General features: G+C 49.5%; 1 protein-coding gene across 1 annotated transcript in view; it reads left to right on the plus strand.

Moving 5' to 3' along the window:
- The window catches only part of bmper (BMP binding endothelial regulator), a 191,573-nt gene that overhangs the window by 110,505 nt on the left and 62,175 nt on the right, over positions 1-18,893 (plus strand). Inside the window, exons 7-10 of the mRNA XM_072468655.1 lie at positions 1,271-1,411; positions 3,330-3,467; positions 7,556-7,660; positions 15,587-15,632. Coding sequence (XP_072324756.1) covers positions 1,271-1,411; positions 3,330-3,467; positions 7,556-7,660; positions 15,587-15,632 — 430 coding nt within the window. The remainder of the gene's footprint in view (positions 1-1,270; positions 1,412-3,329; positions 3,468-7,555; positions 7,661-15,586; positions 15,633-18,893) is intronic.

Below are 18,893 nucleotides of genomic sequence, written 5' to 3' on the forward strand. Positions count from 1 at the left end.
GTAAATTCATTTGCCTGAACCACACAAATCACTTTTCTCGGCTGAATGGGGAGCATTTACAGAGAGGCTCCTGTGTCATCCAATCGTACTCAGTCCATCGTCCTGAACCCTATGGGTTATTCTGATGGTTAATTTTAGATGTGGCTCTTGATGGACAGAATGGACAATAATGATCAGGAATGACGGCAGCTCTGCTTTCTAGAAAAGGGTGACCTAATAGCCCTCATTAAATTGATGAAGGGGTTTGAAAGGATCGATGTAAAGAACATGTTCCCATTTGTGAGGAAGGTCAGAGTGAGGGGCCATGAATATAAGACAGTCACCCAATGGGGAATTCGGAGGAAAAACGCCTACACCCAGAGTGTGGCGAGAATGTTATCACAGGGAGTGTTCGCGGTGACATGAGAGATCAGTTTAAGAGAAAGCTGGATAAACACAAGAGGGATAGAGGGATATGGGATTGATCAGCTGAAGAGGGGGGTAGGAGGAGGCTCGTGTGGAGCAGAAATGCCAGCACGGAGCAGTGGGGCCGAATGGCCGGTTTCTGTGATGTACAGTTGATGTAACGACTGTTATTAGATTCTTGCTCTCTTGTTATGGGCCAGGGTTTAGAGAACCCCAAAGTGCATCATGGAGTTCACCTGACCCACAACTTTTACTAGATTGTGGGTATGGGGAGCACACGGCCCACTCTACAGGTGTGGGACAGCAGAAATGGAAAAGTATTTTTAAAGCAAAACAATGTTTATTCTATGAACTCAAGTTAACCTTTTTAAAACATACAGTGAACATCTCAGTAACCATCAATTCAAATACAATCCCCAAAGAATACGACACTAAGTAAACCTTTAAGCTTTTCTTTTAACATCCATACGACGTAAAAACACCTTTTACCAGAAACACATTAGGTTTACATTCACTACTGAGAACATTTATAATTCTGAATTCACCAAATGATCAAGAGATAGTCTTTTGATGGCAGAGAGAACAGCAGTGCACCTGCTCTGTCTGGCTTCAGCTCCAACACTGAAAACGAAACTAAAACACACCCTGCAGCCTGCTCAAAAACAAAAGTAAAAAGCTGACAGACAGCCCAGCTCCACCCACACTCTGACATCACTGCAGTAGTAAACACCCATTTCTTAAAGGTATGCTCACTACAGATATTTATATACACACCCATTTATAAGCACTCATTTCTTAAAGGTTCTCTCACATGACACTCTGGACAAGGATGATACAGTTTAATATCCATCCATATTTCTGGAAGGTTCTGCTGTCACATGACGCCTTGTTTGCAGGTCAGCGCCGAGTGTTTGACCTGACAGCTGGGAGCTGCTTGTTCCACAGTGAGGTTTATGAACACGGGGCTGTGTTCTCGCTGGATAACTGCACCGTGTGTGTGTGTGAGGTACGTGTAACACTTTAACTTTCTAACCCCCACAAGCTACAGAGTTAGTCAACTGCTGATCAAGACAAGTGATTCTGATGCTGGAGTCAGGGCCAGTGGGAGTGACAATGGGAATGGTTCAGGGAGCGAGAGACCAGGGTCTGAATTTGCCCCACTGGGTGGGATTGGACCCAGGATGGGGGGGGGGGGGGGTAGATAGAGGTGGGAGGGGGAGCGAGGGGTGGCTCCGCAACACATTTCTGCCACTGGGAAAATTTACCAGGTTGGGAATTAGATTGCGCGGGGGGTGGGGGTAGGGGTGGGGGAGGGGGGTGGGGGAGGGGGGGGGGGGTGACAGGAGGGTCAGATGGTTGAGGCCGGTTTAGCTCAGTTGGCTGGAGAGCTGGTTGGTGATGCAGAGCGAGACCAGCAGCGAGGGTTCAATTCCCGTACCGGCTGAGGTTATCCATGAGCCTTCTCAACCTTGCCCCTCGCCTGAGGTGTGGTGACCCTCAGGTTAAATCACCACCAATCAGCTCTCCCCCTCAAAGGGGAAAGCAGCCTACGGTCATCTGGGACTATGCCAACTACAATCCACAAGCTTGATGGAGGCAGTTTCTCTGCATCGCGGCTGGAGTCCAGTCCAATGACAAGGCCACAGACAGCAAAGGCCACAGACAGCAAAGGCCACAGACAGCAAAGGCCACAGACAGCAAAGGCCACAGACAGCAAAGGTCACAGACAGCAAAGGTCACAGATGGCAAAGGTCACGTGTAAAGCCTGAAGCTTTCAGTTGGAGGGGTTTCCCCTCCTTTCACAAGGGCTTAGTGACTATTCCCCTCAGAGTTTCATGTTTTTTATCATGTCTCCATGTTGAGGTATCCTCGGGGTTTCCTATCTGCCGCATCAGCCCCTCCCACTCCCGACGGGATGGGCAGAGTTCCAGATCCTTCTGCTCCAATCGAACTGCAGCATCGAGAGGCTGCGGCATGGCAGCCAATCAGGAGATCTCCTTCAGAGAGATTGCCAAGCTGATTCTGCTAACAGCTCCGTCTGGTTTCAATCCCGGGATCCCGAAACACACAGGAAAATCCAACTCCGGCAGCTGGGATCCGGGGAGAGACTCTGGGAGTCGGGTCATGGACAAATTTGGACACTCGGATCATGGAGTGAGATTTGGGGAGTTGGGATCAGGGAGTGAGACTCCGGGAGTCGGGATCGGGATTGAGACTACGGGAGTCGGGATCGGGAGTGAGACTCCAGGAGTCGGGATCGGGAGTGAGACTCCGGGAGTCGGGATTGGGAATGAGACTCCGGGAGTCGGGATCGGGAGTGAGACTCTGGGAGTCGGGATCGTGAGTGAGACTCCGGGAGTCGGGAGTGAGACTACGGGTGTTGGGGTCGGGAGTGAGACTCCGGTGTTAGGGTCGAGAGTGAGACTCCGGGTGTCGGGATCCGGAGTGAGACTCCGGGAGTCGAGATCAGGAGTGAGACTCCGGGTGTCGGGATCGGGAGTGAGACTCCGGGTGTCGGGATCGGGAGTGAGACTCCGGGTGTCGGGATCGGGAGTGAGACTCCGGGAGCTGAAATTAAAATGCTTCTGTATTGCTGATGAAAGTTTGGATGTAACATTGATCCCAAGAATGCTCAAATCTCTCCCAGATTGCGGAGACAATGTAGCAGTTGCTATTTTAATTTAAAATGTAAATATAACAAAAACTCCTTTTTCAAATGAAGAATGTTGACTCATACCCGAACCCTAACCCTGACCGTGAAAATACCCTAGCCCTAACCATAACCCTAATGGTCCCGAGCCCTAATGTTCCTTAGCCCTTACTCTAACCCTAACATTCCCTAACCCTAATGTTCCCTGGGACAAGTTGTGTCAGTGAATCTCTTAAAAGGTGAACTTGTTGAAGAAATGTCTTTTTAATTACAGGATTCCACTGTGATTTGCCGGAAAAGTTGTTCATTACCTGGGACATGTTGGGGGAGAGCAAAGTGCTGTGAAGAATGTCTCTCTTATATCTCAATCGATAACCTCAAAATCTGTCGTGTTGGCAACAGGATTTACAGGGTTTGTAGCATGACGACAGGGCAGGATGTCTGCGGTCTGTCAATTCACTCATTACCCGGATGAAAGTAGAGATTACCTGCTCCCCCTGGTGTTTCCCGGGAATATTATACAGCCCCTGTTCCTCAGAGCACAGATTTGGATGATTGGTTGTGGGTGAAATCTGGACAATCAACTGTCCGAATGTCCTGCTCTGTCGGCCGTTAACCCTGAGACCGCTACCGTTACAAATCCCTGGGTTGCGGGCGGCGCAGTGGTTAGCACTCCTGCCTCACGGTGCCGAGGTCCCAGGTTCGATCCCGGCTCTGGGTCACTGTCCGTGTGGAGTTTGCACATTCTCCCCGTGCCTGCGTGGGTCTCACCCCCACAACCCAAAGATGTGCAGGGTAGGTAGATTGGCCACGCTAAATTGCCCCTTAAATGGAAAAATTGAATTGGATACTCTAAATGTATTTTTTTTTTAAATCCCTGGGTTAGGAATGAGGTGCCGACCATTGGCATTAGTCTGGGGAGGCCTTAGTGTGCGGTAACCTACATACTCACTATTTCCAGGCCTCGGAGGAGGAGGCGCTGAACCCTCTGTGGTCCAGTCCTGGGCCACGAGCTGGATTTTGATTTGAGTCCTGTTGCGGACATCAGGAGAGGCTATTCAGCAACAAACTATCCCATGGGGAGAATACATAAAACGGCAAATGTGGCCCAGAATTCTCCAGCCCAATACTGCCACATTCTTCCTCTTTCTCGCTGCAAGGGGGTGCAGGCTGTGTGTCACGGAACATTAAATAAGATGCAGCAGGGGCATGGGAACCTGGATTGTAGTTTTAGGGTAAGGGAGAATGAGAGTATAGAGGTCAGGAGCACAGAATTGACTTCGCAGGAGGGGGCCAGTGTTCAGGTAGGTGGTTTGAAGTGTGTCTACTTCAATGCCAGGAGTATACGAAACAAGGTAGGGGAACTGGCAGCATGGGTTGGTACCTGGGACTTCGATGTTGTGGCCATTTCGGAGACATGGATAGAGCAGGGACAGGAATGGATGTTGCAGGTTCCGGGGTTCAGGTGTTTTAGTAAGCTCAGAGAAGGAGGCAAAAGAGGGGGAGGTGTGGCGCTGCTAGTCAAGAGCAGTATTACGGTGGCGGAGAGGATGCTAGATGGGGACTCATCTTCCGAGGTAGTATGGGCTGAGGTTAGAAACATGAAAGGAGAGGTCACCCTGTAGGGAGTCTTCTATAGGCCTCCAAATAGTTCTAGGAATGTAGAGGAAAGGATGGCGAGGATGATCCTGGATAAGAGCGAAAGTAACAGGGTAGTTATTATGGGAGACTTTAACTTTCCAAATATTGACTGGAAAAGATATAGTTCGAGTACATTAGATGGGTCGTTTTTTGTACAATGTGTGCAGGAGGGTTTCCTGACACAATATGTTGACAGGCCAACAAGAGGCGAGGCCACTTTGGATTTGGTTTTGGGTAATGAACCAGGCCAGGTGTTAGATTTGGAGGTAGGTGAGCACTTTGGGGACAGTGACCACAATTCGGTGATGTTTACGTTAGTGATGGAAACGGATAAGTATACCCCGCAGGGCAAGAGTTATAGCTGGGGGAAGGGCAATTATGATGCCACTAGACATGACTTGGGGGGGATAGGTTGGAGAAGTAGGCTGCAAGTATTGGGCACACTGGATATGTGGAGCTGGTTTAAGGAACAGCTACTGCGTGTTCTTGATAAGTACGTACTGGTCAGGCAGGGAGGAAGGCGTTGAGCGAGGGAACCGTGGTTTACCAAAGAAGTGGAATCTCTTGTCAAGAGGAAGAAGGAGGCCTATGTGAAGATGAGGAGTGAAGTTTCAGTTGGGGTGATTGATAGTTAAAGGTAGCGAGGAAGGATCTAAAGAGAGAGCTAAGACGAGCAAGGAGGGGACATGAGAAGTATTTGGCAGGTAGGATCAAGGAAAACCCAAAAGCTTTCTATAGGTATGTCAGGAATAAGCGAATGACTAGGGAAAGAGTAGGACCAGTCAAGGACAGGGATGGGAAGTTGTGTGTGGAGTCTGAAGAGATGGGCGAGATACTAAATGAATATTTTTCGTCAGTATTCACTCAGGAAAAAGATAATGTTGTGGAGGAGAATGCTGAGACCCAGGCTATTAGAATAGATGGCATTGAGGTACGTAGGAAAGAGGTGTTGGCAATTCTGGGCAGGCTGAAAATAGATAAGTCCCCGGGGCCTGATGGGATTTATCCTAGGATTCTCTGGGAAGCCAGGGAAGAGATTGCTGGGCCTTTGGCTTTGATTTTTATGTCATCATTGGCTACACGAATAGTGCCAGAGGACTGGAGGATAGCAAATGTGGTCCCTTTGTTCAAGAAGGGGAGTAGAGACAACCCCGTCAACTATAGACCGGTGAGCCTCACGTCTGTTGTCGGTAAAGTCTTGGAGGGGATTATAAGAGACAAGATTTATAATCATCTAGATAGGAATAATATGATTAGGGATAGTCAGCATGGCTTTGTGAAGGGTAGGTCATGCCTCACAAACCTTATTGAGTTATTTGAGAAGGTGACTGAACAGGTAGACGAGGGTAGAGCAGTTGATGTGGTGTATATGGATTTCAGTAAAGCGTTTGATAAGGTTCCCCACGGTAGGCTATTGCAGAAAATACGGAGGCTGGGGATTGAGGGTGATTTAGAGATGTGGATCAGAAATTGGCTAGCTGAAAGAAGACAGAGGGTGGTCGTTGATGGGAAATGTTCAGAATGGAGTTCAGTTACATGTGGCGTACCACAAGCATCTGTTCTGGGGCCGTTGCTGTTTGTCATTTTTATCAATGACCTAGAGGAGGGCGCAGAAGGGTGGGTGAGTAAATTTGCAGACGACACTAAAGTCGGTGGTGTTGTCGACAGTGCGGAAGGATGTAACAGGTTACAGAGGGACATCGATAAGCTGCAGAGCTGGGCTGAGAGGTGGCAAATGGAGTTTAATGTAGAGAAGTGTGAGGTGATTCACTTTGGAAGGAATAACAGGAATGCGGAATATTTGGCTAATGGTAAAGTTCTTGGAAGTGTGGATGAGCAGAGGGATCTAGGTGTCCATGTACATAGATCCCTGAAAGTTGCCACCCAGGTTGATAGGGTAGTGAAGAAGGCCTATGGAGTGTTGGCCTTTATTGGTAGAGGGATTGAGTTCCGGAGTCAGGAGGTCATGTTGCAGCTGGTCAAAACTCTGGTACGGCCGCATTTGGAGTATTGCGTACAGTTCTGGTCACCGCATTATAGGAAGGACGTGGAAGCTTTGGAGCGGGTGCAGAGGAGATTTACCAGGATGTTGCCTGGTATGGAGGGAAAATCTTATGAGGAAAGGCTGATGGACTTGAGGTTGTTTTCGTTAGAGAGAAAAAGGTTAAGAGGAGACTTAATTGAGGCATACAAAATGATCAGCGGGTTAGATAGGGTGGACAGTGAGAGCCTTCTCCCGCGGATGGAAATGGCTGGCATGAGGGGACATAGCCTTAAACTGATGGGTAATAGATATAGGACAGAGGTCAGAGGTAGGTTCTTTACGCAAAGAGTAGTGAGACCGTGGAATGCCCTACCCGCAACAGTAGTGAACTCGCCAACATTGAGGGCATTTAAAAGTTTATTGGATAAGCATATGGATGATAATGGCATAGTGTAGGTTAGATGGCTTTTGTTTTTTGACTTCCCATGTCGGTGCAACATTGTGGGCCGAAGGGCCTGTACTGCGCTGTATCGTTCAATGGTCTATGTTCTATGACCCTGATACCGTTACCCAGTCCCTTGCCATGACCCAGGTCCAAGCCCAATCTGGACCCGAACCCTAAAACAGACCTTTACCGTAACTCAGCTCTGATCCTAATCCTCATCCAGGCCTGGCCCCTGAACCCCTGGCAGGAACAGGAGTGATGGGGGGGGGGGGGGGATGTTCACTTGTCCACATGGGCACTCGGAGAGGGTCTGAGGTTTCAAATTGCTCAAACTGTTGTTGTGTCAGTAATTCCCAGAATGGGAGAGTGGCTGTAATGTTCTTCAGCGGAGTACAAATCACCCAATACATCTGTTCTGAACTCTCCTTAGGAAGGGGAAATGTGGACGGCCATTAACTGCTCACTCTGTACCTGTAGGAAGGGGGTGACAGAATGTTGGAGGAAGGAATGCACGCCAATTTCGAGTTGTCCTGCGGTGAGTTTAGTGCAGCTTTACACGTATCAGACCCATGCACCCAGGTCGAGGATATTCCTGGGGACGGTTCAGTGACGTAGGGCAGTGCCCAAGCTCCCTCTCAGCGCCACCAGGCCGGGTGGACTGACCCATGCAGTCGACCTTCAGCAGTTACAGCTAATTCCTCTGAGATCAAAAATAAGTGTTTGCAGCACACGTGAGGAGCAGGTCCATCAACACCCCCAACAAACCATCAACACCCCCCAACAAACCATCAACACCCCCCAACAAACCATCAACCCCCCCCAACAAACCATCAACACCCCCAACAAACCATCAACACCCCCCAACAAACCATCAACACCCCCAACAAACCATCAACACCCCCCAACAAACCATCAACATCCCGAGCAAACCATCAACACCCCCCAACAAACCATCAACACCCCCCAACAAACCATCAACACCCCCCAACAAACCATCAACCCCCCCCAACAAACCATCAACACCCCCAACAAACCATCAACACCCCCCAACAAACCATCAACACCCCCCAACAAACCATCAACCCCCCCCAACAAACCATCAACACCCCCAACAAACCATCAACACCCCCCAACAAACCATCAACACCCCCAACAAACCATCAACACCCCCCAACAAACCATCAACATCCCGAGCAAACCATCAACACCCCCCAACAAACCATCAACACCCCCCAACAAACCATCAACACCCCCCAACAAACCATCAACACCCCCAACAAACCATCAACCCCCCCCCCCAACAAACCATCAACACCCCCAACAAACCATCAACACCCCCAACAAACCATCAACACCCCCAACAAACCATCAACACCCCCCAACAAACCATCAACACCCCCCAACAAACCATCAACACCCCCAACAAACCATCAACACCCCCCAACAAACCATCAACATCCCGAGCAAACCATCAACATCTCCAACAAACCATCAACATCCCCAACAAACCATCAACATCCCCCACTCACCATCAACATCCCCCACTCACCATCAACATCCCCAACAAACCATCAACATCCCCCACTTACCATCAACATCCCCAACAAACCATCAACATCCCCCACTCACCATCAACATCCCCAACAAACCATCAACATCCCCCACTCACCATCAACATCCCCAACAAACCATCAACATCCCCCACTTACCATCAACATCCCCCAACAAACCATCAACATCCCCAACAAACCATCAACATCCCCCACTCACCATCAACATCCCCCACTCACCATCAACAGCCCCAACAAACCATCAACACCCCCCAACAAACCATCAACATCCCGAGCAAACCATCAACACCCCCCAACAAACCATCAACACCCCCCAACAAACCATCAACATCCCCAACAAACCATCAACATCCCCAACAAACCATCAACATCCCCCACTCACCGTCAACATGCCCAACAAACCATCAACATCCCCAACAAACCATCAACATCCCCAACACACCATCAACATCCCCAACACGCTATCAACATCCCCCACTCACCATCAACATCCCCAACAAACCATCAACATCCCCCACTCACCATCAACATCCCCAACAAACCATCAACATCCCCCACTCACCATCAACATCCCCAACAAACCATCAACATCCCCAACAAACCATCAACATCCCCCACTCACCTTCAACATCCCCCACTCACCATCAACATCCCCAACAAACCATCAACATCCCCAACAAACCATCAACATTCCCCACTCACCATCAACATCCCCAACAAACCATCAACATCCCCAACAAACCATCAACATCCCCAATACACCATCAACATCCCCAACACACCATCAACATCCCCCACTCACCATCAACATCCCCCACTCACCACCAACATCCCCAACAAACCATCAACATCCCCTACAAACCATCAACATCCCCCACTCACCATCAACATCCCCCACTCACCATCAACATCCACCACTCACCATCAACAACCCCCACTCACCATCAACATCCCCAACTCACCATCAACATCCCCAACAAACCATCAACATCCCCAACAAACCATCAACATCCCCCACTTACCATCAACATCCCCCAACAAACCATCAACATCCCCCACTCACCATCAACATCCCCAACTCACCATCAACATCCCCAACAAACCATCAACATCCCCAACAAACGATCAACATCCCCAACAAACTTTCAACATCCCCAACACACCATCAACATCCCGAGCAAACCATCAACATCCTTAAAAAAACATCAACATCCCAACACACCATCAACATCCCGAACACAGCATCAACATCCCCAACACACCATCAACATCCCGAACACAGCATCAACATCCCGAACACAGCATCAACATCCCCAACACACCATCAACATCCCGAACACAGCATCAACATCCCCAACACACCATCAACATCCCAACACACCATCAACATCCCGAACACACCATCAACATCCCAACAAACCATCAACATCCCCAACACACCATCAACATCCCCAACACACCATCAACATCCCGAACACAGCATCAACATCCCCAACACACCATCAACATCCCCAACACAGCATCAACATCCCCAACACACCATCAACATCCCCAACACAGCATCAACATCCCCAACACAGCATCAACATCCCCAACACACCATCAACATCCCAACACACCATCAACATCCCGAACACAGCATCAACATCCCCAACACACCATCAACATCCCGAACACAGCATCAACATCCCGAACACACCATCAACATCCCAACACACCATCAACATCCCCAACACAGCATCAACATCCCCAACACAGCATCAACATCCCCAACACACCATCAACATCCCAACACACCATCAACATCCCGAACACAGCATCAACATCCCCAACACACCATCAACATCCCGAACACAGCATCAACATCCCCAACACAGCATCAACATCCCCAACACAGCATCAACATCCCCAACACACCATCAACATCCCAACACACCATCAACATCCCCAACACACCATCAACATCCCCAACACACCATCAACATCCCCAACACACCATCAACATCCCAACACACCATCAACATCCCCAACACAGCATCAACATCCCCAACACAGCATCAACATCCCCAACACAGCATCAGCATTCCCAACACAGCATCAACATCCCCAACACAGCATCAACATCCCCAACACAGCATCAGCATCCCCAACACAGCATCAGCATTCCCAACACACCATCAACATCCCCAACGCACTATCAACATCCCAAGGAAACCATCAACATCCCCAACAAACCATCAACATCCCCAACGCACCATCAACATCCCCAACACACCATCAACATCCCCAACTCACCATCAACATCTCCAACAAACCATCAACATCCCCAACACACCATCAACATCCCCAACAAACCATCAACATCCCCAACACACCATCAACATCCCGAACACAGCATCAACATCCCCAACACACCATCAACATCCCGAACACAGCATCAACATCCCCAACACAGCATCAGCATCCCCAACACACCATCAACACCCCCAACACAGCATCAACATCCCCAACACACCATCAACACCCCCAACACACCATCAACATCCCCAACACACCATCAACATCCCGAACACAGCATCAACATCCCGAACACAGCATCAACATCCCCAACACACCATCAACATCCCGAACACAGCATCAACATCCCCAACACACCATCAACATCCCCAACACACCATCAACATCCCGAACACAGCATCAACAGCCCCAACGCACTATCAACATCCCGAACACAGCATCAACATCCCCAACACAGCATCAACATCCCCAACACACCATCAACATCCCGAACACACCATCAACATCCCGAACACACCATCAACATCCCAACAAACCATCAACATCCCCAACACACCATCAACATCCCCAACACACCATCAACATCCCGAACACAGCATCAACATCCCAACACACCATCAACATCCCCAACACAGCATCAACATCCCCAACACAGCATCAGCATTCCCAACACACCATCAACATCCCCAACACACCATCAACATCCCAACACAGCATCAACATCCCCAACACAGCATCAACATCCCCAACACACCATCAACATCCCCAACACACCATCAACATCCCGAACACACCATCAACATCCCAACACACCATCAACATCCCAACACACCATCAACATCCCCAACAAACCATCAACATCCCCAACACACCATCAACATCCCGAACACAGCATCAACATCCCCAACACACCATCAACATCCCGAACACAGCATCAACATCCCCAACACAGCATCAGCATCCCCAACACACCATCAACACCCCCAACACAGCATCAACATCCCCAACACAGCATCAACATCCCCAACACACCATCAACACCCCCAACACACCATCAACATCCCCAACACACCATCAACATCCCGAACACAGCATCAACATCCCGAACACAGCATCAACATCCCCAACACACCATCAACATCCCGAACACAGCATCAACATCCCCAACACACCATCAACATCCCGAACACAGCATCAACATCCCCAACACACCATCAACACCCCCAACACACCATCAACATCCCCAACACACCATCAACATCCCGAACACAGCATCAACATCCCGAACACAGCATCAACATCCCCAACACACCATCAACATCCCGAACACAGCATCAACATCCCCAACACACCATCAACATCCCCAACACACCATCAACATCCCGAACACAGCATCAACATCCCCAACACACCATCAACATCCCCAACACACCATCAACATCCCGAACACAGCATCAGCATCCCCAACACAGCATCAGCATTCCCAACACACCATCAACATCCCCAACGCACTATCAACATCCCAAGGAAACCATCAACATCCCCAACAAACCATCAACATCCCCAACGCACCATCAACATCCCCAACACACCATCAACATCCCCAACTCACCATCAACATCTCCAACAAACCATCAACATCCCCAACACACCATCAACATCCCCAACAAACCATCAACATCCCCAACACACCATCAACATCCCGAACACAGCATCAACATCCCCAACACACCATCAACATCCCGAACACAGCATCAACATCCCCAACACAGCATCAACATCCCCAACACAGCATCAACATCCCAACACAGCATCAACACCCCCAACACACCATCAACATCCCCAACGCACCATCAACATCCCGAACACAGCATCAACATCCCCAACACACCATCAACATCCCCAACAAACCATCAACATCCCCAACACAGCATCAACATCCCCAACAAACCATCAACATCCCCAACACAGCATCAACATCCCCAACACAGCATCAGCATTCCCAACACACCATCAACATCCCCAACACAGCATCAACATCCCCAACACACCATCAACATCCCCAACAAACCATCAACATCCCCAACACAGCATCAACATCCCCAACACACCATCAACATCCCGAACACACCATCAACATCCCCAACGCACCATCAACATCCCGAACACAGCATCAACATCCCCAACACACCATCAACATCCCCAACAAACCATCAACATCCCCAACACACCATCAACATCCCGAACACAGCATCAACATCCCCAACACACCATCAACATCCCCAACAAACCATCAACATCCCCAACACAGCATCAACATCCCCAACACACCATCAACATCCCGAACACACCATCAACATCCCCAACGCACCATCAACATCCCGAACACAGCATCAACATCCCCAACACACCATCAACATCCCCAACAAACCATCAACATCCCCAACACACCATCAACATCCCGAACACAGCATCAACATCCCCAACACACCATCAACATCCCGAACACAGCATCAACATCCCCAACACACCATCAACATCCCCAACACACCATCAACATCCCCAACGCACCATCAACATCCCCAACACACCATCAACATCCCGAACACAGCATCAACATCCCCAACACACCATCAACATCCCGAACACAGCATCAACATCCCCAACAAACCATCAACAGCCCCAACGCACTATCAACATCCCCAACACACCATCAACATCCCCAACACACCATCAACATCCCCAACACACCATCAACATCCCCAACACACCATCAACATCCCCAACGCACTATCAACATCCCCAGGACACCATCAACGTCACCAAAACATCATCAACATCCCCAACACACCATCAACATCCCCAACACACCATCAACATCCCCAACACACCATCAACATCCCGAACACAGCATCAGCATCCCCAACACAGCATCAGCATCCCCAACACACCATCAACATCCCCAACACACCATCAACATCCCGAACACAGCATCAACATCCCCAACACACCATCAACATCCCGAACACAGCATCAACATCCCCAACAAACCATCAACATCCCGAACACAGCATCAACATCCCCAACACAGCATCAACATCCCAACACACCATCAACATCCCGAACACAGCATCAACATCCCCAACACACCATCAACATCCCCAACACACCATCAACATCCCCAACACACCATCAACATCCCCAACACAGCATCAACATCCCCAACACAGCATCAACATCCCCAACACACCATCAACATCCCAACACACCATCAACATCCCGAACACAGCATCAACATCCCCAACACACCATCAACATCCCCAACACACCATCAACATCCCCAACACACCATCAACATCCCCAACACAGCATCAGCATCCCCAACACAGCATCAGCATTCCCAACACACCATCAACATCCCCAACGCACTATCAACATCCCAAGGAAACCATCAACATCCCCAACGCACCATCAACATCCCCAACACACCATCAACATCCCCAACTCACCATCAACATCTCCAACAAACCATCAACATCCCCAACACACCATCAACATCCCCAACACACCATCAACATCCCCAACACACCATCAACATCCCGAACACAGCATCAACATCCCCAACACACCATCAACATCCCGAACACAGCATCAACATCCCCAACAAACCATCAACAGCCCCAACGCACTATCAACATCCCCAACACACCATCAACATCCCCAACACACCATCAACATCCCCAACGCACCATCAACATCCCCAACACACCATCAACATCCCCAACACACCATCAACATCCCCAACGCACCATCAACATCCCCAACACACCATCAACATCCCCAACACACCATCAACATCCCCAACACACCATCAACATCCCCAACGCACCATCAACTTCCCCAACATACTATCAACACTCCCAACAAACCATCAACATCTCGAGCAAACCATCATCATCCCCAACACAGCATCAACAGCTAAACAAAGTATCAGCTTGTATTATAAAAACGGCGAAGACATTTTGAAAGCTACTGCACTGAAGAGTGAAATTTAATTCCAGTTGAGTGAAATTGCCGTGGGAATAAGTGTGAGTAATAGTGTGAGTAATCATTTTGAAGTACGTTACACAGTGAACCATCATCTTATGTCTCTGCACATTTGCTCTGCCATCTCCAATCCACAATTTGATGTCAAGTTTCTGTTGAAAATCAGTAAATCAGTGACCGAACCACTTGCTCTCTGACCAAGATACCTTTCTGAGGAGTAACATTTCCCATTGTGTCAACGTCAGAAATGTCCATTTATCACTCAGTGAGCTGTTCCCAATCTCACGTCAGTCGTCCCACTCATTGTTCTGTTTGTGAATTTAATTTCACTTCATTCCACCAATAGTTTTAGATGTGCAATTTGCTCGAGAGCTTAAACTAACACATACTTTCCCTAGTTTCCATAATCGTTAGGGATTGTCTAAACCAGTAGATTTATTCTCTGGGCTAGTTCGAGGTTGACCGATACGGTTATAACTCTGAAATGATTTGTAAATAATCCCACACCTTCCTTTTTCTCAAACAAAGTGTGTTTAATCCAACAGGGAAAAATCATAAACAGGAATGGGTGCTGTCCAATTTGTGCAGAAAGTGAGTAAGCTTTATTCCCGCCTCTCCTGCTTCCAGCTCCAAAATAACAAACCTGTCGCATTTCAGGTAGTGGGAGGATATGGTAGAGGACGAGATGGGTGACGGAGAGGGGGGATTGGGGTGACAGGACATGGGGAGAGGAGGGAAAACAGGGAGGAGAGGGAGAATGTGATATACGACACGGGGGGAGTGGGAAATGGGGAGGAGAGGGAGAATGTGATGTACGACACGGGGGGGAGTGGGAAATGGGGAGGAGAGGGAGAATGTGATGTACGACACGGGGGGGAGTGGGAAATGGGGAGGAGAGGGAGAATGTGATGTACAGCATGGGAGGGAGCGGGAAACGGGGAGGAGAGGGAGAATGTGATGTACAGCATGGGAGGGAGCGGGAAACGGGGAGGAGAGGGAGAATGTGATGTACAGCATGGGAGGGAGCGGGAAACGGGGAGGAGAGGGAGAATGTGATGTACAGCATGGGAGGGAGCGGGAAACGGGGAGCGATTGTCCAAGGGGTTATAGAAAGGGATTATGGGGATGTATCGATTGTGAAGGTTACTGTCCTTTAAATAAGCTCTTCTCTATAGAGGTAGGGACCCCCCTCGATATTCCCCCTCCTACCAACCCCCTTCGACCCTCTCCCTCAGGAGAACCAAACTCCCTGATGATTCTGAGACAAGAGGAATCCAACATCAGACCACCAGAACTCAACATAACATCAGCAGCTCAATGTCAATCAAAAAACTCTTCTGTTTATCACCTCCCTATCGCGTAACCTCCTCCAGCCCCTCAACCCTCCCTATCTCTGTAACCTCCTCCAGCCCCTCAACCCTCCCTATCTCTGTAACCTCCTCCAGCCCCTCAACCCTCCCTATCTCTGTAACCTCCTCCAGCCCCTCAACCCTCCCTATCTCTGTAACCTGCTCCAGCCCCTCAACCCTCCCTATCCCGTAACCTCCTCCAGCCCCTCAACCCTCCCTATCTCGTAACCTCCTCCAGCCCCTCAACCCTTCCTATCGCTGTAACCTCCTCCAGCCCCTCAACCCTCCCTATCTCTGTAACCTGCTCCAGCCCCTCAACCCTCCCTATCCCGTAACCTCCTCCAGCCCCTCAACCCTCTCTATCTCGTAACCTCCTCCAGTCCCTCAACCCTCCCTATCTCTATAACCTCCTCCAGCCCCTCAACCCTCACTATCTCTGTAACCTCCTCCAGCCCCTCAACCCTCCCTATCTTTGTAACCTCCTCCAGCCCCTCAACCCTCCCTATCTCGTAACCTCCTCCAGCCCCTCAACCCTCCCTATCACTGTAACCTCCTCCAGCCCCTCAACCCTCCCTATCTCTGTAACCTCCTCCAGCCCCTCAACCCTCCCTATCTCTGTAACCTCCTCCAGCCCCTCAACCCTCCCGATCTCTGTAACCTCCTCCAGCCCCTCAACCCTCCCTATCTCTGTAACCTCCTCCAGCCCCTACACCCCTCCCTATCTCTGTAACCTCCTCCAGTCCCTACACCCCTCCCTATCTCTGTAACCTCCTCCAGCCCCTCAACCCTCCCTATCTTGTAACCGCCTCCAGCCCCTCAACCCTCCCTATCTCTGTAACCTCCTCCAGCCCCTCAACCCTCCCTATCTCTGTAACCTCCTCCAGCCCCAAAACACTCCCTATCTCTGTAACCTCCTCCAGCCCCTCAACCTTCCCTATCTCTGTAACCTCCTCCAGCCCCTCAACCCTCCCTATCTCTGTAACCTCCTCCAGCCCCTACACCCCTCCCTATCTCTGTAACCTCCTCCAGTCCCTACACCCCTCCCTATCTCTGTAACCTCCTCCAGCCCCTCAACCCTCCCTATCTTGTAACCGCCTCCAGCCCCTCAACCCTCCCTATCTTTGTAACCTCCTCCAGCCCCTCAACCCTCCCTATCTCTGTAACCTCCTCCAGCCCCTCAACCCTCCCTATCTCTGTAACCACCTCCAGTCCCTCAACCCTCCCTATCTCTGTAACCTCCTCCAGTCCCTCAACCCTCCCTATCTCTGAACCTCCTCCAGTCCCTCAACCCTCCCTATCTCTGTAACCTCCTCCAGCCCCTACACCCCTCCCTATCTCTGTAACCTCCTCCAGCCCCTACACCCCTCCCTATCTCTGTAACCTCCTCCAGCCCCTACACCCCTCCCTATCTCTGTAACCTCCTCCAGCCCCTATACACATCTCTGTTTTGGGTGTTTTATTACCCTAACGGTTCTGTATAAATCTAAGTTGTTGTTGTCCAGCTAATGGAAATGGTTCAGAGGCATAGTTTGCATTTTCATAGCACCTTTCCTGATCTCCGTTATCCACGAGATCTTTCCCGCCAATGAATAACTGTACAGAAAGGAACACAAAGATTTTCCCAGTTTCTCTCTCCGAGGTTTACGCTGGTTTTCACCAAAATAACTATTTTTAAGCAGTAATTAGGATGTGATTTATAACTACAAGGAGAGGTCGGATAGGTTGGGGTTATTTTCCTTGGAACAAAGAAGGCTGAGGGGTGACTTAATTGAGGTGGACAAAATTATGAGGGGAAGAGATAGTGAACTGGATAAAATTGTTTCCCTTGGTGGAGAATTCCAGAACCAGGGGACAGAGATTCAAGATAAGTGGCAGAAGGTGTAGAGGGGACAGGAGGAAGAACTTTTTTATGCAGAGGGTAGTGGGAGTCTGGAATTCGCTGCCCGAGATGGTAATGGAGGAGGAGACCCTAAACTCTTTTAAAAAGCACCTAACTCTGCACCTTGAGTGCTGTAAAATACAGGGGTATGGATCAGGGGCAGGAAGGTCGGATTAGAAAAGGAACCTGGGTGTCCTTGGGCTGGCATGGACAAGATGGGCCGAATGGCCTTCATTCTGTGCTGTAACTTTACTGTGAGGCTGACTGGATTCTGAGAATTCAATCAGACTTTGTGAAATGGTTTATATTTATATTCTATCAGGGCAATGACTGGTCTGTGAAAATTGGACAATGGATTAGATCTTTCCATCAATCAGATTTCTGCTAATCCGAACTCGTCATAAATTCCACCTCAAAAAATCATCAAATCAGAAGGGCTGTAACATGCTCCCCATCTGTTGCCATGGTTACTGGCTGATTTCTGTAGAAAGAACTGGAATCGCTATCAGATGGAACTCATTGAATCCCCCTCAATTTCAGCTCATTAATTATTGAATTATCACACTCCACAAGACGGACTGGGTCAGGGGGCCAAAGTCTGGATCAGTGTCTGGGCGGGTGTGT

Source organism: Scyliorhinus torazame, chromosome 11 (genome assembly GCF_047496885.1).
Source record: "Scyliorhinus torazame isolate Kashiwa2021f chromosome 11, sScyTor2.1, whole genome shotgun sequence".
In the NCBI taxonomy this organism is placed as follows: domain Eukaryota; kingdom Metazoa; phylum Chordata; class Chondrichthyes; order Carcharhiniformes; family Scyliorhinidae; genus Scyliorhinus; species Scyliorhinus torazame.